The sequence below is a fragment of the Meleagris gallopavo genome, chromosome 5, assembly GCF_000146605.3.
Source record: "Meleagris gallopavo isolate NT-WF06-2002-E0010 breed Aviagen turkey brand Nicholas breeding stock chromosome 5, Turkey_5.1, whole genome shotgun sequence".
NCBI lineage: Eukaryota > Metazoa > Chordata > Aves > Galliformes > Phasianidae > Meleagris > Meleagris gallopavo.
In genome coordinates this window covers 24,907,965-24,931,171 of record NC_015015.2, presented here as the reverse complement: position 1 = coordinate 24,931,171, position 23,207 = coordinate 24,907,965, and the positions used below count along the sequence as shown (strand labels likewise).

At 42.0% G+C, this 23,207-nt stretch overlaps 1 protein-coding gene across 1 annotated transcript in view; it reads left to right on the top strand.

Moving 5' to 3' along the window:
* Positions 1-1,545: 1,545 nt before the first annotated feature.
* CDAN1 (codanin 1) overlaps positions 1,546-23,207 on the top strand; it is a 47,012-nt gene continuing 25,350 nt past the window's right edge. The window contains 23 exon segments of the mRNA XM_031553600.1: positions 1,546-1,575; positions 1,894-2,594; positions 3,831-4,055; positions 6,260-6,453; positions 6,912-6,938; positions 6,941-7,030; positions 7,918-7,996; positions 8,378-8,498; positions 9,491-9,600; positions 10,205-10,294; positions 11,317-11,392; positions 12,379-12,587; positions 13,304-13,418; positions 14,223-14,366; positions 15,003-15,169; positions 15,734-15,815; positions 16,463-16,552; positions 17,655-17,709; positions 18,683-18,816; positions 19,493-19,596; positions 21,021-21,170; positions 21,618-21,681; positions 22,163-22,326. Of these exon segments, the coding sequence (XP_031409460.1) occupies positions 1,546-1,575; positions 1,894-2,594; positions 3,831-4,055; positions 6,260-6,453; positions 6,912-6,938; positions 6,941-7,030; positions 7,918-7,996; positions 8,378-8,498; positions 9,491-9,600; positions 10,205-10,294; positions 11,317-11,392; positions 12,379-12,587; positions 13,304-13,418; positions 14,223-14,366; positions 15,003-15,169; positions 15,734-15,815; positions 16,463-16,552; positions 17,655-17,709; positions 18,683-18,816; positions 19,493-19,596; positions 21,021-21,170; positions 21,618-21,681; positions 22,163-22,326 (3,221 nt within the window).

The window sequence follows — 23,207 nt, the reverse complement described above, 5'->3', positions numbered from 1 at the left end:
GGCGCGGTGACGCGGGGGGCTGCGCTTCCCGCCGCCTCACTGGTGGGAGCGGGGCTTGTGCAGCGTCCCGCTGCGCGTCGGGAGCTGCTCGTGGCCCTGTGCGCACGCTGTGGTGTCTCCCGACCTGTTGCTAGTCTGAGCGTGGAGATCCGCTACATCCGAGCGCACGGAGCTTTGTAACGCGCTGTGGGCCGAGCGTTGGTGTTCCTGTGATTGTAGAAGCCTTTGTAACCACAGATTGACAGGAGCGCTTATACTGAAGTGATACTGTGGAGACAAGGTCTGTACGTGAAGCATTTTCAGCCCGAGCTCCTTAGAATGCCTTTAATTAAGATCAGAGCTTACTGCTATCACCCCAACCTTGTGTGGGAAGGAGGGAGCAGTGTTCCAGGTGTCCAGCCCTTCTTAACCTGTGGGCTGCAGATGTGGGCCTGCAGGTGCCATGCAATTGGTGGCGCTGACCACTCAGAACTGGAGGGTTTGGGCTGGCTAGCAGGGGGGTTTGCCTTGCCAAGGGCTGTGGGTGGTGTGTGGGGTGAGGAGGCTAGTGAGAGGCAGGGAGCTCTGGCACACCCTCATCCTACAGCAGGGCTATGAACCTCTTTTAACACACAGTGAGGGAGGAGTAAAGGCATGCTGTGCTCAGAAAAGTTTGAGGAGCTGACTGGCCATGTGTGCAGACTGTAAGCTGTCTCTAAACATAGATGGGCAACCAAGGAATGGTAGAGTACATCTTGCCCTGGCTTTCGTGGGGCAATTCTGCACTGCTGGCACCCAGTGGGTTTTTTGTGCTGGCCCTGGTCTGCCCAGGGGATAAGTCCGCTCTGTACCAAGGCTGTGCCAGCTTCAGGCTTCACTAGGGAGCTGCTGTGCTGTCATGCTTTCGAGGAAGAGTTTCAGCACTGGTGTCAAGGATGGGATGAATGAGATCATGGCCCTGCTCTCACTGCCTTCTTTTGTGAAAAGTACTTCCAGAACAGTGTTTGCTCTTCTTTCTTAGAGTGGAGATATGAATAGAAATGAAACAGAATTTGCGTGCAATTATTTTCATGTTACTAAGGGAGAAGTTGCTGCCTGTGAGCACTGCTTCTACTGTTGTTGAGATGGCACAGAGTACAATGGAGAGGAAGTGGGAATGTGTGCATTGTTAGGAACAAAAGACACTTTTCTTAGTGTACAAGACTTTGAGCTATGTATGGGATATGAGGTCTTTTTGTCTAATGTTACCCTGGGAAGACAGCCATCTGTTTAGGTTTATAACATGTTGATTCTATTAGTGTTTTTTTTTTTTTTTTAAGGTTTTGTTACTTACAAATGTCATGCATGTTGAAGTTGTGCAGTCTCTGTTAGCACTCTGGGGGGTCTCAAGTGAGAAGAAATATGTAATTGAAATAATCTGATATTTGGCACCGCAGGACTCCAAGTACTTAAACATTTGTTCTCACAGCACCCCTCTGTGGATGTAGGTGGCATTTGTGGATAAGCAGGGAACGGAGAAGTTGTAGGCTTTTGTTTTTCATGTTAGAATTAGTTGCTTGAGTATCCATGCCCTACTTTGAAACATTGGACGCAGAGGTGCCGGTTGCTCCAGGCTCTTGCTGGCTGCAGCTCCAGTAAGTATCACTGCTGTTTCCAGGGGACAGCTCTGCTAGTTCCCAGCTGGAGGGCCAAAGTGAGTGACTCCATTGGGAATCTCCTGCCAAAAATGACTGTGTGGAGGCTGGCTAAGCTGGCTTTCAGGCTTATGACTTGCGCTAAGGTCATTTGAATTGTATTGGCCTACTTTGGCATATCACGTTTTTTATTGTGTATTGCAGTACTAAATGAGTCTAGACCAGTTAAAAGAAAGAATGAGGAAGCAACTTTATATTAATGCTTTGTCCTCTTTTGTAGGAGAATCACATCCATGACAAGCTGGTATCGTTCAGTTTGCTTCAGAAAGACTTTGTGCCTTTTCTGCTGAATTTTTTAAGGGAGCAGACCAGCCAGATACTGACTAATGGACCCTCCACTCCTGCTAAAACTCCCAATTCCAAGGCCCACAGGAGCCAAAGGACAGGACCAGAAAGGAGAGCAGGCCACGCGACTAGCAGCCGAGTGCAACTCTTTTCCCAAAGGACTTCAGTGACCTCCTGCACCACAGACACCAGCTTTTCTCCCGCTGCTGCGTCCAGCGGTTCCTCTTCCTATTCTGGGTCGAACCTGTCGAGCCCTTGCAGTGACTTCCCCAGCGTGGTGTCCAGTAGCAGCCCGAGCTTTGGGTACAGCCCTGTGCTCACCCACAGTGAGAAGCGCTCGGCTCAGAAGGCCAACCTGGGGAGCTTTCTTGCTGCTGCACCAGAGGCCTTGCCGGCAAGGCGGGGCAGGAGGAAGGGCAGCAGCTCTGTCAGTGCCTCTGGCCGGCAGGTTGCTCGGGATCTGGGGCGTTCCTTGGCCGAAGAGGAAGATGGAAAGAATGAAAGTGCATCATGGAGTGGAGGGAGAAGGAGACGGAGTGAAGTGCCTCTTGTTGCTGCTAGATCCCCTCCCAGCCAGCTGAATCTTAACAACCTAGAGGAGTTCCCACCCATGGGTACTGCCTCTGGCTGGACAAAGTAAGAGTGTGTCCGCCTCGCTGTCTCATTTGGATTGTCCTGCAGGTTGCTGTTCCATTCTGTTGTGCACCTCCGTATACTGTCATGAACAATACCCTGAGGCTGATTTCTTGTTCTCCTTGGCCAGAACAGCCTTGTAACTGCTGCCGCAGAGGGAAATATTGCTGTCACAGGCAGTCAACTTCTGGCCCTGTGTGCTCACCTCGGTGCCCCTTCAGTCTCTCACTTGTGTTGTGCCCACAGCTTGATGGTGCACAGGCCAGCTGCCGTAAAGCTGAACGCATCTTTGTCTTTCTGTGTTCTAATAAGTCAGCATTATCCAAGCTCTTTGTGTTTCTTGTTTGACACGATAGCAATTGCTGATCAAGTGCAGCCCTGGAAGGCTCTTTAGCTTTACTGATGCAAGGAAAAAAGCTTTTGGGTTGATATTTCGTGAATTCTGGTAATGAACATCAATGCACAGCTTCATTTGTGTCATGTGGTTGTGGACAAATAGATGGCTAATTCTCATATTCACTTTGATCTTCAGCAGGCCCTTCTCTCCCTGCTGAGACTACCTTCGCTTTGGGGCAACTGTTTGTCTTGTGATCTCTTTGATTTTTTTCACTCTTTAAAACTTTTATTAGTAAGTATAATGCTTTCATGTCAGGCTGTTTGCTCTGTAAGCCAGACACTGGCCTCTGAAGGGGTCACTTTCTAATTGGACAATTAAATTTCCAGCAGAAAATTGATAGTCTCTGTATCTGACTGGGAGTGCCTCTGCATTACAGAGCCTCTTCCTGAAGGTCCAGTCCAGTCTAGGTAGCTTATGCGGGAAGAATGGGTTCCCCTAAACTTTAAGGATAACACATTACTGGCATGTAGTGGTAGCTTGTTTATTTCTGGTTGTGTTAGAAACTGCTGGTGAATTGGTTTCATGTGAAAATAATTCATCTGCTGTCCTTCTAAACCAGAGTTGTTTGGAGGAGCTGCTTGGCAGTCTTTGTCACTGTTCTGTGCACTGTTAATAATTACATATGTCGGCAGCAAGGGGCAGCAGGCCGTTTTTTGCCATCCATAGCTCCTTGAGTACTGACAGTATCTACAGATAAAGTTTAGAAGTTCACAGTGCTGGCTTGATAACTGTTTTATTTTAGCATTAGGTACTTTTGGAAGAGTTTAATGCGTATCAGTCTTGAGGTTGAATTTCTTCTGTTGTTTTGGTGATTTCAACGAAATCCCTTCTCACTCTTTCAGCAAAAGCAAGCCATCAAGGCGAATCAACCCAACTCCTGTGAGTGCTGAACGCCCTCTTTCAAAGCCAAAGATGTGCTTCACTTCAACGCCTGTCAGCCAGTCTCCAGCTGCTCGATTTTCAGCTGGGTCAAGCTCTGAGGCCTTTACCACTGTACAAGAAGGAAGCCCGACTTCTGTGATAAGCAGCAGCCTTCAAGAGGAGAGGGAGATGCTGAAGAAAGAACGGTACAGTCTGAACAGGGTGTTCAAGGGCTTATATTGATTCTTACTTCTCCTGACGGAAGATGGTATTGATAGGAGAGTGGGAATGAGCAGAAGAGTGTCTAAAACAGATGCTGATAATCTTAAACTTTAAATTGTCTAAAACCAAGCGTGACTGCTGTCAGACCAGTATATTAGTGCACTTAGTTCATGCTTGTCATTTTAAAGGTGTACTAACTCTGGAATGGCAACCCTCATTTTATCTTCAGGAATCTTTACTGCTTTGTTACCATTGCCTTTTCATGGGTTTGCACGTGTGCTTGTCTACTGTCCAGCTTTTCTTAGGTTGTAGAAATGCATTGTTTTGAGTGCATGTAATTAGGCTGTGTCTGAAGACTTCATCTGTCACAGAAGGTATTGTTGAGTTTGAAAAAAATGAATTAACAGTGCAAATGAGGGGAAAATGTTAATGGAATTTAGACAAACTAACACAGGCTTGTGATCAGAGAAACGGGACATGGGTAGCAGGAAATTCAATTTTAAGAAGTTTTAAAGTTACTACCACAAATATCTGACTAAAATTATGCGTACTGGGTGATGAGGTGAATTCCAGCTTCTAATTTTGTCTGCTGCTCGGATACTGAGTGACTTTCCTCCATCTGTAAAATGATATCACTGTTAGTTTATGATGGTTGGTGCTCTGGAAAAAAAAGCAAAGCATGGTAAAATATAATTGCTGATGCAACTACTAGCGTTCTTTGTAGCTAGTGTTCTTCGTAGCTTTTGTTCTTGGGGAAACTCCTTGGGACATGAGTGGAATTCTATCCTTGGCAGACTTGCAGTTCACTCCAGTGGGACCAGAATAGGCTGGAACAGACCCACTAGGTTCTCACAAATTCCTTTTTGTACAGGGCCTGTACCAGAACTGGTCAGGATTCAGACCTACCTTTGTGCTCTTTGGTGGAGCACGTATTCCAGTCTGAATTCCACCTGCAGTGTTCCGGTAATCTGTATAAACTAAAGTAGGTGAAATAGCCCCCAATACGTGGGCTGGATTGGACCCATGAGGTGATCTCATCTAACCCATCGTGCTTTCAACAGAATGGTTAGTGCTTGGGGCTAGGAGCTGCTGCTGTGTCCTCAGCAGTGGTGGGAAGTGAGCAGTAAAGCTAAGACAGCCTGCAGCCAACTGGGTTTCTTTTTTGAGCAGTGGCTCAAAGGGAGAAATTCATGCTGAGATAAATGACAACACTAAGGTAGAAATGAAGCTGAGTGTAACTGTGTTTTTGGAGGCTTACTGTGGTCAGTTTAAGAAGTGCTTCGCATGAAGTAGTTTTCTTCAGTTGTAATTGATCAAGTGCTTATGTTCATTGCAAGACAGATGTTAGTAAATAACCTTTCTGCTTCCGTTTTGGGACTGATTTGAATTTCATTGCTGCAGTTCAAGGTTAGGCCAGCAAAGAAGTTCTTGGCTGTGATGAAAAATGTTTGTGTCTTCCCCATAGCCTTCCAAGCCACTTTTAAAGATTTTACTCTTGAGACAATTTGGACATAAGTGGATGTAATGTTCACGGTGTGGATGTTTCACTGGGATGTTAAATGGTCATTTCATATTGCTGTTAATGGCTTTTCTCTTGCTTCTCATGTGTCTTATGTATGTTCCTGCATTTTGGGTGACCTCAGGCTTTTTTTTAAGCAATACCTTTGTATTTAACTGAGTAATTGTTATTGATTCAGAATCCAGCAATTTAAGTAAGTAGTTTGTCTCTTCTGTTGCTCAACTTGTCGATACGGGATTTCATCAGTTGTTGCATTGCCTTTGCACGTACTCATATTGATTCTTCTCAGGGCATTATTTACTTGTAAATATAGCTAGGAGTCTGGAGCTGAACCTTATTTTCACAGACTTTGCAGTGTCTAGCTGTCAGAAATTACATGGACAATATTATTTTTTGGAGGACAGGTTCAGTATTTTTAACAAATACCAATTTAGATGAAAAGAGGCAACGTAAGCAGCCAAAGTGACAGGCTGCATCATCAGAGTAGGAATTTGAATGTGTTTCTTTAGCACTGCCATGCTAAAAGCTGGATTAGACAGTATAAATGATGTGGTTAGTTACTGCAGGACTTCCTTCATGCTGTGCTGGAAGGGAAAGGTCTCTCTTCTGGTCACACGGTTGCTGTGTGCCATTTAAGCCACACAGTTTTTTGCTGCTCTTGAATTTCAGATGCAAGTTGCTGCACCAGACATCTTCTCCTGCAGGGATATCTCCCGATCCTGGGACTCCTACTAAGCCCACTTACACTCGCAGTGCTAGCCTTCCTGCTGAAAGCCATCTGGTGACCTGCGCAGATCCTGCAAAGGTTTCCTGCAAGAAACAGTTGGAGTGTCTGGCACAGCTCTACTCATCGTGTATAGCAGGTGAAGACTGAGATGTGAGACTGACCCTTCTGTGAGCTTTGAGCTCGCATGTGCACTGTGAGGAGAAGGCAGATAACAAGTAGAAATTCTAGCGTGGTTGCCGTGTAAAATTAACTCCTAAAAGAATAAGCTATGCCAGCTTATTAAAATAAACTCAGTTATTAAAATAAATAGATTTTATATAAAAATTTAGGGAAGTAGATGAACGTGGTGCACTACTCTGACCTGTAGGAGGCTGCAGTTGTGTGGTCCTATCTGATGAGGTCATTATTTGAGCAGCCAGACCCTTCCCTCACACATCTTTCCTTGTTGATATATGCTGTGGCTGTGTGTGTGGGGAGGGAGTTTTTTACAGACTTTGCCTTAGAACAGTTGTCTGTCTTTTTACCTTCATTCATTAAAACAGATTAAAACAGATTAAAATATTCATCTCTAGTATCACATTTCTTCTCTTCCAGAAAACCTGGTGCCAAATATTTTCCTGGAGGTTTTTTTGTTCTGCAACTGTTAACATCTAAAGGAACTTCTGCTTCAGAGGAAGAAGAGAGTGACCTTGAAGTCAATGAAGGAAGTAAAGGTAAGCAGTAGAATTGAGTGGAAAGAATGTCCTTCCTGTGAATGATGATAATGTGATGTTGGTAAGTTGCCCATAGCCTGAACAGGTAGTATCCAATGCCGTAAAAAACAGTGGGACTCATCTGAGATGCTGATAAAAATCATGTGTCTATGGGAGGTATTACTTCTACATGATAGATCAGGGTTGCTAGATCGTGTTTGAATCTACTTTTCTGCTGTAGTGTGAGTACCTACAGCACCTTGCTGAAACAAACTTTCAGAGAGAAGGACAGATATGTTAGTCTCTCCTCTGTTTTTTCTTACAACTCACAAGTGTTGTTGCTTGCCACGTGTTTCTTAAATTAAATGTTGGGTCACAGATGTGGGCACATAGGGCTGTTAATATAAATAAATAATTGTTACGTTTGATTTTTTGGCAAATTCATACTTACTCTTGATACAATCAGTAGTTTGATATAGGTATGAAAAGCAGAGAGTGGCTTTAAGATGAAAACTTCAGAACACTTTATTTGTTTAACCTTTGTTTTGCTTCTCAGTGTTTCTGAGGGCTGAGCTTAGGAACACAACGTGATCATCAGCAGCAGCAGCTGATCAGTGCTTGCAGTTGGTCTGCTTGTTGTTTGGCTCTGCTTACTGTTGGCCAAAAAGCTGAGAAGGAATATTTTCTTTCCCATAAAGCATCAAACAATTTAGTTGCTGTTAGTATCAGAAAGATGGGGATTTATCAGGTGCCAGGGAATAGGAACTTCTGGAAATTGGGTACCGATCTGGAAGATCATTTAATTCTTTGGATATGGCAGTTCCTTCTTTCCTCCAGAGCATATTATTGATTGCTTAGCTTATAAATTGTGATAGGTGTTGTTGTCACGTTTCTTTTTTTCCCATTAGATGTATCAGGGAGGCAGCACTTCCGAAGTGTGCACAATTGCGTTTACTTCGCTGTTCAGGTCTTGGATTATCAATATGAGTGAGTTGAGATGTTTTTTTTTTTTTTATTTCCTCTGCTTATGTGTGAGATGATGCAAGTGTGCTTGGATCTTAGAGCTTTACTAATTCCAGGTATGGAGATTAAATTTCCCTCAAAATACCCTTAAGTTTGGCTTAAGTTTGGATGGCTGTGAATTTTCCTTGTGCTGGCCTCTGTATGCAAGAAATGGGAAGTCATGAGATGAATGCAGTAAGAAAAAATGTCCCTGCAGATGTCAGTGAGATTTGATCCAGGGTGACTCGGGGCTTGGAAGTCTTTACTTGGTAGCTTCTTAAGAATGATGTAAACATTTCTTTGGGTCTGATCATGTTGTTGTTTGTGTCTGTATGTCTGTGGGTTTTATGGATGTTGTCTTGGCAGAATTATTTCCCATTTAGAAAAGGGGACACTGAAGTTCTTGGCTGAAAATGAACGGATTGCAACTTTTTCTCCCACCCTGCATGAGAGGCTCAAGCAGGCATATGAAAGCAGCACTGCCAAGGTAAATATTGGCAGACCTCGACTGAATGCTCTCTTATACCTCTGTGCTGATGAAGCTTTATTTATGTTGGCCTTAATGCTAACTCTCGTTCCTTCTACTGTGAGTCTCTTTGTCATGTCATCTTTGGGAAGTGTCTGAAAGTTGTTTTTTGTATGTTTTTTTTTTTTCTCATTGAGTGAATTGCATAATCTCATGTTAGTTGTGAATCACTGCTGGCTGTCCTGATACTGTGGACCTTAGCTAGTGGTTAAACAGAGCCAAGTTTTGCTTTTGAGATTTGTATCTAATCAACATTAATCCCAGAAAAATGGCCAGCTAGTTGCAATAAATAATGTAGTTGGGGAGAAGTGAATTTGTTTTATATCTACAGGCTTCTTTGAGGTAAACAAAGCTTGCAGTCTGGAAAAAATGAGTTTCCTGATCGGATCATCTGAGTCAGGGAATTGAAGTTTGATGCTAGGAATGCATCTATTTTCTGTTTAGTTTCGTGCATCCCATTGCATTTGCTAAAGAAAGCAGAGTGCGCTTCCTGAGACTAGAGCACATCAGTAACTGATCAGTTTAGCTAAGGTTATAGATAAGGTTTTTTGTTACTTGAAGGCATATACTTTTAAAATAGGAGACGGAATACAGAAATTGTCCAGAGGCTTCTGTCCTCCTGCATTCTCAGAAGCCTTGTGTTGAAGATACGCTTTGACTGTTTGCAGATCATTCTTTCCACACTGTATGAATACTAATTGCAATCTGTTGAAAAAGAAGTTGCTTTCCTATAGAGATAAGAAGCTTGCATTCATAATGAGTGATTCTGCCTGTGGTGTAATGTAGGTTTTGCAGCCTTTGGTGTTTACTGACTAACATGAGTAGAGTCTGAACAACTCAATTAGTGATTCCTGTTTTCACCATCACCTCTCTCCACTGCTTATTCTGGGTGTCAGATTATTGGATAAATTACACTTGCGTTTGCCTAATTGTTGCTTTTATGTTTTCAACAGGTGTCTCTGCTGCTGCCATGCTCTGTGCAATCTGTTTCTTTCCAGCCAGAAACCGACAATCGTTCTAACTTTCCCAGTGACAGAGCATTTCACATATTTAAGAAACAAAGGTAAGATTCTTTTACCATTACTGTATGACTCACAAGATATTGTCTGCCCATAGTTGTGAACAAAAGATGTCAAGAATGTTCCATTTATGCTACATACTGTAGATTTTCACTCTAATTAAGAAAAGAAGTGTCTTTGTCCAGCTTGACTGCAGGAGCTAAATGTTTCATGTCTTTAGTGAAGAGTAGCCTAATTCTTCAGGAGTTTTTGAGGTTTCTGGTAAATGCCAGTATGTTGTGGCACCATATATATAGATTGCTTCTGAATATATATCTGGTATGCTTTGTATTCTTTGTGCCACCTTCCTCCATGCTTGCAGCAACAGAGTGAGGGGAGAATGGCGAGTTGTCTTGGTCCTTTTTTTCTCCTCATAGGTATTATTTTGTGTGGCTTATTTTTTCCCACTTCTCGATCTTCAGTATGTCTGATAAGTGGGTACTTTGGTCATTCTGTCTGAGCTTGGGCAGGAGTATCAGAATGTGTAGATGCTTGAATTACTTAATCTAAGGTAGAGTCTCACTGGGTAGTTTAGAAGCAATTGACTGCTCAGTTGTTGCTACTTCAGATGTAGAAGAGTAGAAATTCCTTAAATGTCTTGGTTCACAGGGATATTTTTTATGAACTGCTGCGTGAATGGGAGGATAACCATGAAAAACCTGGTTGGGACTTTGAAAGAGTTCTGGGCAGCAAGATCAGGTAGGATCTTCTGTAACCCCATCTAGAACTGAAATTTAGCTTTAGTGTAGCTAAATTACTAGTGTAACATACCAGACTCAGCATCCTAATTTCTATGTTCTTTCTAATGGTCTGAGCTGTAAGGGGCTCTGTGCTTCTTGGCAGGTAGCATCTGTGCAAAGTTGCTTCTATATTCTATATAAAATTTTCAACTATCCTCTTAAAGAAACAAGGTATAAGTGGTGGCGGCCTAATGTGATGAGTCTTGGTGTAACTCTTACCCTGTTCCCAGTCACAGAAAGAGTTACTCTCACAACCAGTACGTTGTGGTCTGATGCATTTTTCTGCATAGTTCATGTTTCCAGTGCCCCATTCCTTTTAATGTATGTGTTATATGTACAGAAACTTTTATCTCTTATAAGTATTTCAGCAGGTTCTGGTGTCTTGGCTCTGAAAACTAGACTAGTTTGTCATCATATGGAAAGCAAATGGTTTTATCTATTTACTGTGTAATCAAAATATAATGTGTATATAAAGAAACCATTGTGTTTTTGAAAGCAGTTGCCTTGTGGGTTTCTGTGTTAATCTTAACCACCAGCCTACTGAAGTTACATGGAGCAAAACAAGGCTGAGGTTTAAATGAGGAATGTTCATCCCCTTTGGGCATCAGAACTACTGCTGTTTTCTTACTTGCATCTATGTAAGCTCTCAGCTCACTGCACAGGAGGAAATGGGAGATGAATGTATACTTTTTCTTCTTAAATAAAGATATTATTGCAGGAAAAGAAGAGTCTTTTTGTCCCTTAAGCTGTGTTTGCTCTGCAGACACTAAGGAAAAATCCAGGGAGAATTTTTGTTTCCATGATCAGCAAATGGGGCTTGCAACCTGGTTGCAAAGAGGCTCCTTTTTTCCATGGCCTTTGAAAACTGAAGATCACTTTCTTAAAAGCTGTTAGTTTGTGATTTTGGTGTAATTTGAAGTTAAAATACTATTTTTGTACCACAAAGATCTAGTCAGCATTTTGTGAGGTTTTCCTTCACAGGGCCATGATGGCTCACCTGTCTGCAACCTGCAACCACAGCCATTTTGCCAGGCTCTTTCAGAAGCAGCTCACCCAGGTAAGTTCCTCAGTTCTTTTTTTTTTTTCTATGAATATGTCAATATGAATATGTCAAAAGTTATTTGATCCTTCCTCAGCCTGAGAAATAAGCTGTCTTGCAAATTTGAGACTTTCCTTTTGAAACTTTTTCTTTTTTGGGAGAGCCCACTCTTCAGGAAGAGAATTTCTTGCATTTACAAATCGGTGATGAGTTATGGTGATGACTGATCCTTATCCAGTTGTAAGGCACGGTGAGCATGTCATGAGTTGTAAGAACTTATTCTTTGTGGTTACTTACCCTTGACATTCTAGTTTTAGAATAATTAATTTTTAGAAATAATAACAATACGTTTTGATGTGTATGAAATGAAGAGGTTCCTAGTTCCATTCCTTAGCAACATTATTATGCTGCCTTTAGAGAGTCTCACGTTCTTCTGTGTAACAGCCAAACAGTCTCTTTTTGGTATAGTATTGCTGTATTTGCAGGAATTTTTTTGATCAGTTGCTGAAGGAATGAAAAAAGAAAGGATGCTCCTGACCGGAGTATAAATTCTTGCTGTATTCCATCTGTAAGTGGCTGGCTTATTGATAGGTTCCTTTTGGGTAGCAGATTAGGCACAAAAAAATCCACTCACGTTACATGAAAGATGTGAACTATTGAATTCCTCATGTCCAATCTAAATTTGCATCAATGTTCTGTCAGGAGAAGACTGTGCAAGTGATGGAAGTTTCTCCACATGCAGATGTTGGCTGCTAGATGTGCCTGAGTTAGTTGTGTGTTTTCCATCTCTCAGAATCTCTAGGTTATTTATGGCCAAGGTGGGTAGTGTGTCTTGACATGAGGTAAAGAGATTTTTCTGTGTGTGCTGGCTGAAAAGACCATGCTTGAATTCCTTCTAAAACAAAATCTCACGAAAAAGGAAGAGTGCACAGGGGAAGAGACAAAATGAAACGATGTTTGATTATGAGTTTTCTACTTTCTTGTTTTTTTTCTCTCTCTTAAAGATGTGTAAAGATCCTATTGGTGGTGGTGTGAGCTGGGGAGACACCCCAGACCAGGATGTCCTTAATATGTTGGGTCCTGATAATCTGAGCCGTCTGAAGAGGTTGCAGGAAAGATTTGTTGTTCCTCAAAGCATCAGGGGACCTTGCCCACCCCCTTCATTCCCAGGGTGCCAGCAGTTCTTCAGGGACTTCATCCTCAGTGCAGGAAGGTCAGCTGGTTACTATTTCCATGGCAAAGCATGGAATGTGTGGGGAAAACTGTGTGGTTGTTGCAGCAGGGGTTCAGAGGCCTTGGGGCATAGTGTAACCAGGTAGTGCATTATCAGGAATATTCTGAAGCTGTGTATCACCACACTTAATGTCCTTGGCCAGTGAGCACATTAACAGGTTCTGTTTGGGGCATGGAGTGCATTTCTGCACTATGTTACGCTGGATGGTAATCACTGAACCAAGATGTTAATCTTGCCACAGGCTACCTGCATTTCCCAGTGCCAAGAAGTGCAGACATGTTTGACAGGCTGGTGCCCTTGCTATACATTTCTTGTGCAGTAGCATATGGAGTGAAGGAGTTAGAGGATGGAAGCCAGTTTCTTGGTTTTCTTGAATGAGTTTTTCCCAGTCCAGAGCATAGATGAGTTACCATATATGGCAGATTTGAATGTAAGTTCATTTATTTCCTGCTTAGACAGATCCATATTATTATCCTTTTGCTGGGACATATTAAACAGTGTTGCTTTGAAGAGCTTAAGAGTGGAAAAGGGAGTCAGCCAGCACTAGTTTTATCACTTGGTTTGTTTTCTGTCAGTTGCTTTGTCATTTAATGCTTCATATAATTGAGAGATCAGTTTTAAATTTTATGGCGTGTTAGTTGAGGTTGTACTGCTATTTGCAGCCCAATCTGACTCATCATCATCTTTTGCTGAAGTTACCAGTTCAATCAGCACCTGGTGGATAGCCTGTGCCTGAAGATACTTGAGCTAGATGGCCTTACTCTGGTGGAGCATGAGCACAGTGACGGGGAAACAGATATGGATGAACAGGTGAGGCTGTATTTCGCACATATATCTGGCTGGAGTTTCCCTGAACTGAACCTGTACTGAAAGAACTGTTTTGGTTGCAAGTTTTTTTAAGTTTCTACCAGTGAATTTATGGGACAAGGGTTTCTTTCTTATGTTTTGTCATAACTCTGTAATTTGTACAACGTCCAAGCCCTGCCCGTTTACTCATGTTTCAGAATGTCTCATAGAACTGTCTTAAGAGATGAGATGTGCTAGTTTGAAAAGTGATCTCCTGTGGAGGAGCCTCTTTTTATATTGTTAGCACCTTGTGTTAGATCTGTTTCATCATTGAAACAACTGAGTTTGGTTGTTGTATTCAGTTCCCATAGCTCCTTTATTGTTGCTATTCCATGCAGAAAGATGCAGTGAATTTGTGGTGAAGCCTGTTCAGGTGTCCCTTTACTCACTTACACCTATCACAAGTATCATAGCTTTTAGACTGTTAGCAAAGTAGCAGCCAAAGATGCACGAAAACTTGCAGAGGAGTAGTGGTGCAAAGGAGGCAGCAAAAAGTCAGTTCTCGTTGTCTCCAAAGTTGTTAATATGAATATATGGCTGAGCAGCTTCTTGTTCTAGAAAACTCTCAATATCTTCTCATAGTAAGTGATGCAGTAGAGGCAAAACCAATTTAAAATATGTGTGACAAATATGCATTTTGGAAACATTTATGGAAAGCATTGATGAAGCTTTGTGACCCTTTTTACATGAAGGGAGTAGAAGTTTAGTGTGGGTAGTGGCTTTGCCAGCTCAGAGTGACATTCCCCAGTTTGCTTTTATTCGTTGCAGGATGAAAAGAAGCGTTTCACTGTGGTACTGTTGAGCTTGAGACTCCTTGCCAAGTTCCTGGGCTTTCTTGTATTCTTGCCATATCGCACTGTGGAACAACCAACTAGAGACCTGCAAGACACTGCAGTAGCATTGAGGAACCAAGTAAGAAACAAGCACTTCAATCTAATGTGGCCTATTGCTTGATAGGCAGACTTCCTAATCCAGTAAGGGTATTATGAACAGTTGTGCCTGTTCAAAGCAAGGGAGTGATTGCTGGGAAGGTGTTACGCTATTCTGTGCCCCATCACACATTCTGAAGCTGGAAACAGAAAAAATTATGTAACAGAAAAAGGGAGTAATGCATTGATGCTGAGGGACGAGGTGCTGTTATTTTTGCTAATTTGGAGCTGCTAGACTCTGATGAGTCTAGGTAAAACTTGCCTTTATAGTGTAAAATCTAGCTACAGGGAATGATTTGGTAGTTTTTCACTCGCCTCCTAGCAGAGTGATGTAATGAATGCAAGAAGGCAGGGGTTAAACCTTGACTCCATCTGTACCCAGTCATGCTTTTAGTGTTACAACCTTGTATTTGAAAGTCCCAGTGGGACCTGTGGTTACTGTCCCGCATAGCATAATTTTTGCTTCTCCTGGTGTGCAGATAAATGTTCTTATTAGCCAAAAAAGTCACCTTTTATTTGTACAGAAGAAATCTTAGAAAGAATAGTAATGATACAGAAAAATATTTAATTATTAAAAGATAACTTCAAGCTGCTGCTTTAACTTATTTTGTTCATTAAGACTTTGCCTGTACTGGACATATTGAAGCTTCTGAGACGATCCATTCGGAATCAGCGTTCTGTCCTCACTATTCCTTGGATCGTGGAGTTTCTTTCCCTTGTGGATCATGTTGCTCCTTTCCTTGATTACTATAAGAAGGTATTTTGTCTTTTGCTGCAGGTATACAGGTAAGAGCCTGGGAAAATATATCAGTTAAAAAACTTCTGTGCATGGTTTTGTTTGAGAATACATGCTGGTGCTAGTTTGAATTCTTATAAAGGTACTTTTTTGCGTGCAAATCATGAGCGTTCGTATCTTAGATAGCACTGCAAAGGGAGCATATCTTAAACAAAGAGAGATGCAGTAAGTTCATGTTCACTGAATAAACAACATTCTTTAAATTCTCACTCACCCATTCTACATCTGCAGCTGCAAATTTTAAACCTTGAATTTAAACCTCAGACCCGCAGGTTGAGCAGTGCCTAATTAATGCTCTAGTTTTCTTTGTGATATACGTGAGGAAAATTTGAGGCACATTCTAGGTTTCTCCAGTGTTAAAACAGCACATTATTCAAATGTGTATGTGCAAAAGAGTAGAATTTGCCCTCCATTCTGTAGGCAAACAAGTAGGGAATGTGTACATGATTACAAATAGTATGATCAGAAACTGAGTGGTTTGGAATGTTTTTCCTGAAAGTAAATTGCAGTAATGAAATCTAACACTGCCTCTTGTTGCTTTTTATGCATGGCAGGCTAATGGTCCTTTCTGAAGACAAAGAGATGAGTTTCCTGAACAAACTGCTGATCCTTGCAGTTCTGGGTTGGCTTTTTCAGGTAGTCTATTGCATGCACACAGATTTTCCCCAAAGAAAAGGCAGACCACAGAACCCAATAAACACTCAATACTGAAATGAATTAAAACACTTGAAATTACTAGGTTCTTTTTGTGCTACTTTGGGGTTCAAACAAACCTCTGTATTCTAACAGAGAACTGTTGTCCTGTAGTTAAACTGTGTGAAGTAACTTTTTTTCCCAGTATGAATTCTAATCGCTGCTGAAGCACACTTGGTCCTTAAATCCACATCCTTGTAAAAACATTGGCAAATTCGTGTTAGAACTTGGGACACAAACATAGGGTGCTAACTGGCATCCTTGAATGAATGGGGATTTTCTTGTTGGATCAAAGGATGGCATGTGATAAACTTTTAAAATTCTTTTGTGTCTTCAGATGGAAGTAAGGTGATTTGTTAGCAGGAATTTGCAGGAAAGGTTAAAGATACCATAGGGGAGGGTAAGGAAGGTGGCACGCATAATAGTGATTAAATTAAATCTTTAATTTTACAAGGAAGTCTCCTTATGGCAGAGTGGATCCTTGTTATTTATTTATTTATTTTTAAATGGTTAAAAAACTACTGTGTTCTTTCAGAAATGGTATAAGTTGACTGTTATTTGGGCTGTTCCGACTGGGGCTTCTGTTTCAGGTTCCATCAGTCCCTGAGGAATTGTTTTTTGCCACGGATGTCAGGCAGGAGGGATTGGTGATGGATACTGTGACATCTGCTCAGGCTTTGGTAAGTTAGTGCAGTAGCAGGCCCTCTGAATCCTTGGATAAGGGTGGACCTGCCATGGCCTCAGGAATTTAAGATTTTGTCAGGAATTTGGCTTCAGTGCAGCTGCACTGAGTGAGACTATCTAGGCCAATGTCATTCCTGGTTTGTCCAGAGAGTGCTCGTTTGCATTGCATTCTGGATTGCCAACTGTATGTGTTCAGAACTCAGGGTTTTGTCAGGCAAAGGGCATCTCTGCTGTGATAATGGCTCACAGAATAGATGCCAAGTTATGTGGGAAGATCATATGTTCTCTGATTATCTCAGTACAAGGTGAGCTGATTAAATTGCAGTTCTTCCTTCAAGTTACTAATAGTAATTGTGAACTCAACAAAAATAGTACAACAGGTCTGTCAAAGCAAAGTTACTATTTTTGGTGTCACCTGTTGACCAGCTGCATGATAAAGAGTGAGTAAACTAAAAATAATTTGAGCAAGCAGAGAAGTATGTGTGATGTTTTAGGTAACTCCCAGACATGCAGGAGAATAGATGGTATTCCGTGAAAAATCAGCAGTATGTTTTTGAAGACATACGTAAGTCTTGTCCAAATTAGAAACCTCTGTTTTGCATCATCTCTTTAGTGGCAGAGATGAGATGCAGAGGTAACTGAATATTTTGCAAATGAGTACATTACACAGCTGCCTATGCCCATGGGATCAGAATTTGCTTTTCCTCCAGTGCCTCTGCCTGTACTATGTCTTACTGAGGTGGTGTTACTCCATAGTGTGGTGTTCTAGCAAGCCTGATGAAGACACCTGTGGAGGCTTAATATGCAGCAGGTGTTCCTCATTTATGCTCCTCCATTGTTAGGCTCCTGTTTTACAAAAAGCAGCTGTGGCAACAGTCCTGGTTTTCTAACTATCAAAATTTAGTTGGGCTTTGACAGTAATCAGAAGAAAAGGTTGAGATACACTTGGACTGCAAGCACATAATTATACTGTGAATTTGGAATCTAGTTGTTTCTGTTGTTTTCACAGAATAGCAGTTTTGAAACCTGTATGTGACCACGTGTATAAGATTTCTTTCTTGCTGCGTTGCTTCAGCTTTTCTTTTGTTCTCTCGCTAGGACTCTGTGCCCTTGGTGGATCAGCAGTTACTTTATACCTGCTGCCCCTATCTTGGTGAGTTTTTTTTTTTTCTTTCTTTTTTTTCTTTTTTGTCCTAGCATTCTTTAGTCCTGTGAGTCCTTGAATTGTCTTTCTTACACCTCCTCACAGCTTTGGGTCTCAGCTGTGTGTAAGTGAACCTTGATTAAAAATCTGTATTGGAAACACCTGCAACTGAGAATAGTTATTTGATGACTCTAGGGGAGGGAGGCTGCCCAGTCAGGGCAGTTGTACAGAGCTTGAATGCAGAGGAAAAGGAGAGCTTGTCCTTTACAAACTGAGAAGAAACACAATAATGAGTAAGTATACAACTTTTGTATCCTAGGTATAGACATTTGTACTATGAGAAGTATCTTGAACTTTGGGCGTGTTTCTATTATTAGGCAGAGGGGAAGAATCCTTTTGAGTCCTGCTGCTTTATCAGGTTGTTGTCTTAGACATCTTTTTCTTGGAATGATTGATGAAATCTTTATGTGTACAGAACAGAATGCCAGATGATGGGATGGTTCTCTGCTTCTTGGGACTTGGCTGCTAGGAAAACTGTGTGATAACCCTAGTGTTCCTGCATCATGAAAGCTAGTGGTTGAAGAGCTCTTTGGGTTTTTCCACCATGGTTTTCTTCTGACTCTGTTGTATTTCTTTTGTAATCTTTCTTGTCGTGTTGTCTTTGTAGATTTTGTTATGATTTCTGCTTACTGTGCTAAAAAGGGTTTCATAGAAATGGCTTCTTCTGATCTTTCTGAATAAATCTGTACATGCCAGGGAACTTTCTGGGATCCTGCTTTAGCTTAGGAGTCTGCTTTACTCTGCCCTGCCAGTTAGATAGGTGAAATGCTTCTCTGTTTCTGCTCTTCTGAAACTTCAGCTTCCACAGAAGTTGAAAGAATTTGCTCTGGAAACAGGACTGATCAGTGTGAATTTCTCTGAGTTTTTGGTTTGTGCCCTTGCTTATGGGATGATGACTGCTTCTGCGTGTCTCTCTGTACAGGAGAGCTGCGGAAACTACTCGCCTCTTTTGTGGCTGGTAGTGGAGTAAAAAATGGTGGCTTTATAAGGAAAATCACTCCAACAGCTGCAGAGTCCTTGGCACCAAAGACTTCCATTACACAGCGGAAACTGCAGGTAATCTGGAAGTCACAAGTGAAAGCAGAGTAGGAGGAATTCCCTGCATGGCAGTAGGATACACAGTGATATCCCGGTGTTAGGGAAAGAAAAGTATGCACTTAGACAGCAAGGGATGTTGTGTCTGACAGTCGGGTATCTTTAGTCTTCCTTATTCTGGTTAAATCACGTGGCTGGGAAACCACATGGATGTTGAAATCTAGAGAAGTTTAGTAAGCATTCTTAGAATAACTATATCTTCTTTAGCATAAAATGTTGGCACATCTCTCACCAACTGCTTTTAGTTAGGTTGTAGCCATGCTTTTTGTAGAGTGTAGGAGCATGCAGAATTAATTACCAAGCATTTAGGAGAGGATTCTTTGTTTCCAAAAATAAGCCCTATGTGATGACTTAACATTAGCAGCTGCTGTCAGAGCTTTCCCATTCTTCTCTTTACTGATTGTTTGCTTTTGTAGCTTCATAAACACTGAACGTGAACTTTGAGTTAAGTGGTTAGGAGGAAATGAGGAATGGGTAGTTTACAAAGGCACCAGATATTGCTGGAGCAGAATACTCAAGTGCAGGCAAATTAACCTGTAGCACAGTTATGTATGGCAGTTCTGTGTGCTCCTGCGATGAGGAGAGGAGGGTGTGGGTGGAGTGCTCTACTCAATTGTAGTGCTTTTCTTTTGAACAGGTAGAGCTGGAACAGGCCTTCTTCCACAACCAGCCTCCCTCTTTGCGGAGAACAGTTGAGTTTGTGGCAGAGAGAGTGGGATCAAACTGTGTTAAGCACATCAAGTAAGTGCTGGTGATCTGTTCTGCGATATAAGAAATAACATAATACTAACGAGGCAAAGAGATGATCCTTTAAAGTTGTGTGTGCAGAGGAGGAGGAATGAGGGGAAGAAAACTTCCCTCAGAGCATGCTGTACAGCTGAACACCAAGGCTGTATTGGGTTATGACGTTATGTCCAGTGACATCAGATTTCCTTGACAGGGGGATTTGTGATGGGATGTAAAGAGGAGGACTGCGTGACTGTGGAGCACTTAGAATGTGAACATGGAGTAGCGTTTTGAGATTTAATATCTGTTTCATAGCATTCTTGCTAATTATAGAAAAATGTCGGTTGGAAGGAACTGGATGTTGGGCATCATCTTCCAAATTCACGCTCAAAGCAGGGCCATTTATAGTTAGGTCAGGTTGCTTGGCACCTTGTCCAATTGAGGTGTGAAAGCCTCCAGAGCGGAGATTCAGCAGTTTCAATGCATAATTTTACCAATATTTGTGAAAAATGTTTCTTTATATTCTATCAGAATTTCCCTTGTTGCAGCTTGTGTATCTTGTCTTTAATACTTTTGCTGTATGTTCCTTGGAAGTCTTGTTCTGTGTTCTCTATGACCCTTTCCTCCTACTTCACCTGCTCTAAGCTTAATGAGCCAGGCTCCCCCAGTCTCTCCTTGTAAGTCATGTGCTCCAGCATCCCAGCTGTGTTAGTAGTCTCAAGTGCAGCATTACAGCAGTGAAGAGAATGGTAGCTTCCTCTTGACTTGCTTGACTGTGCTCTTGGTAACCTGAGGCCAGTGAGAAGCCACTCTTCTTTGGTACAGCCTGTCTGCTGGGAATGCTTGATCCTTGTCTGGAGAGTTGTCCCTAGCTGATAGATCTTGGCCCTTACACCCAGTACAGAATCACTGCCCCACTGTCAAACCATTTCTTCACCTTGTCGGGGTCCTTCTGAGAGGCAGCCCTGGCTCCTCATGTGCCCTTCATAAACTTGCTGAAGACTTACTCTGTCCAGTTGTCCAACTTAAAGACATTAAGCAGTATCAATCTGTGAGGAGCAGTGGTTGTACAGTGCTGCTGGTGACATCTCTGCATTTCTGACCACAACTCATTGAGATTGTAGAAGTATTGGTGCCAGAAAAGTTACCGTGTAACCATTTATTTCTGTTAAAACTCAAACTTTTGACTCTGGAGTGTTAATACTATTCTGATATCCCTACTTGCTACTTTTTTCCTTACCTTTTTGATATTTAAAAAAAAACCACCAACAACAAAGAAATGGTGTGATTAATACTGTTTTATTAGAGTAACTAGTTGCATTTCTGCCTGAGAGAGAGAGGTATCCTGAAATGAGGGAAATAGCTGATGACAGTTAGTGTGCATTGTTCCTTTTGTTGTTTTCAGTATGTCTGAATTGTTTTATATTGTGTTTTCACAGGGCGACACTGGTAGCAGAGCTGGTTCAAAGGGCTGAAGTCATGTTGCAGGATAAAGTGAAGGAGGAGGATGCTAATCATGATAAGCTGCTTGAAGAGGTGTGCGCTCATCTGTATGATGAAGGAGCCCAGGCACTTATCAAAGGCAGAGAGTAAGGAGGAGAAGTTATTTAAACCCGTGCCTTTCCTTCTCTTCTTATTGTGGAATCTGTAACTCTAATCTGGCTCGGCCTGTCTTGCTCAGGTTCTGGTAATTACAGTCCCTGACCTCTGCTCTTCTTAGGGCGACTGTCTGCTGTGCCTCCAGCCAGATAACGCCGTATTTGTAGGAAGGAATAAAGGTGCTGTTTGTCCCTCTGCATCCAACTCCAAACTGGCATTTACTGCATTTGTTGTATTTCCCTTCTTTGGAAAACTGAGTATTGCAGCTTGAGGGCTTTTAATTCTTTCCTATCTGGTCCTGTTGGCTTGGCTTATTTCTCTGCAGTCTTCCAGCTGATTTAGACTGTAGGAGGACATGTGAAAATTCCTGCAGTAATGAATATCTGACTGTTGTCCAAGAACTTTCTGTAATACAGAGACACGTTATTTTCTTGCAGATTTTGCAAAAAGAAAGGTCCTGAGGCGGTAAGGGTCTTATTGCCAGAAGAAACATCTGCAGCAGTACGTATTTTCACCAAGACTCCTTCTAGGCCTTGGCTCTGAGTCTGTATTGTCTTTTTTTCTCTTGCTGCCTCGCTTACCCCTTAATAGCTTAGGACGATGGAATTTACTGATGTGCTGATGTAGAACCTGATAGCTAAGTCACCTCTGTCAGGCTGTGCCTGGATATCACACTAAAGTGATAATCTAGCCAATAGCTAACTGCTGTGACTAGAGTGGTAGGTAAATCACATACATCTTGCAAGGATAACGCTTCTGATTTTAAAATCAAGTTCACAAATAATTGATAATTTTTATATGGGGTCAATGGGGTTTGTTCTGTTGTTCAGAGTTAATGGTTTGTCTAGAAATGGTGGTGTTCTATTTAAATGTTGCATGTCCATATTAAGCTGTATCTCTCTGGAGTTTTTTTTTCTTCTGATTTTTTCACTGACTGTTAGTGTTGTGGTAGTAAGCCTCCTATCACCTCCTCCCTGCGAAGGTTTTGAGCAGTGCAGAAGACATTGCAGTGGATCTGGCTACTGAGAAGGCTTGTGGCTGGCTTTCTGCTAACATTGCAGGTGAGCTTCCTCACTCTGAACTTCTAACCTGTATATTACACTCTTTTTCTGAGATCAAGGGATTGAAGTTTATTCTGGTGCTATGAAGTACGTGAGTGTAAGAGCGGAGGCAAGCAGGAAGTGTGCTCCCTTTTCCTTTACTGGGAAGCATGCAGTTGCTCTGTCCCTCCTTCTTTAGTAATTAAGGGAGTGATTTCTAGCTCCACAAATCTTCTTCAGAGACTTTTCAGTCTTGGCCTTTGTGAGTGATTTTTAGTTATGGAGGCTGTTAGGATGGTAAGAAGGAATGCTTCTGAAAATATAATTCAGGCTGAGTTTGTCATAGCATTTCAAATATAGGATACAGACAGCTGTCAAGCCATCTTATGGTCGATATGTGTAGACAGCTTCTGAAAACTTCTGTACATCAAACACATCTTCAAGTGTGTATGTTTTCAGCAGGCTGAAGGCAACTGTAGTCCTTGTAATCTGTACTAGTGCTCTGGCAGCTCGTCAGAGTTTCTCAAAATCTACTGTTTCAGGAAATGCTGCCAAGAATTTGGGGAAGACTATCCAACACCATTTGCAGCAGCAGGAGATTAGTGTTTTGGATGCTGGTCAAAATTTATTTTGGTACAAAACATACATCTTTTGTGGGCACAGTGGTTGAACTGTCATGCTGATTCAGCTTTCTTCTTTGGTAATGTCTCCTGGCTCAGATACTTTGTTCATTACAGCTACTGAAACACTTTTGATGGAAAATGAAATGGGTTCCCACTGGTATCTGGTAGTAATGGGCAGCTCTTCACTTGTGCCTCTGGCCATTAATATAGTGGGATCTCAGAGTCAGGAAGGTATAAAAGTGTGAAGTCCTTTCCTCACTCGTAGCGGCTCTCAGAAGGAGGGAGGCAGATATGGGTAGCATTTGGAAACAGGCTGTCTGCCTCCCTGAAGAGAAAAGTGGAAGTAGATGGGTTATATATATAT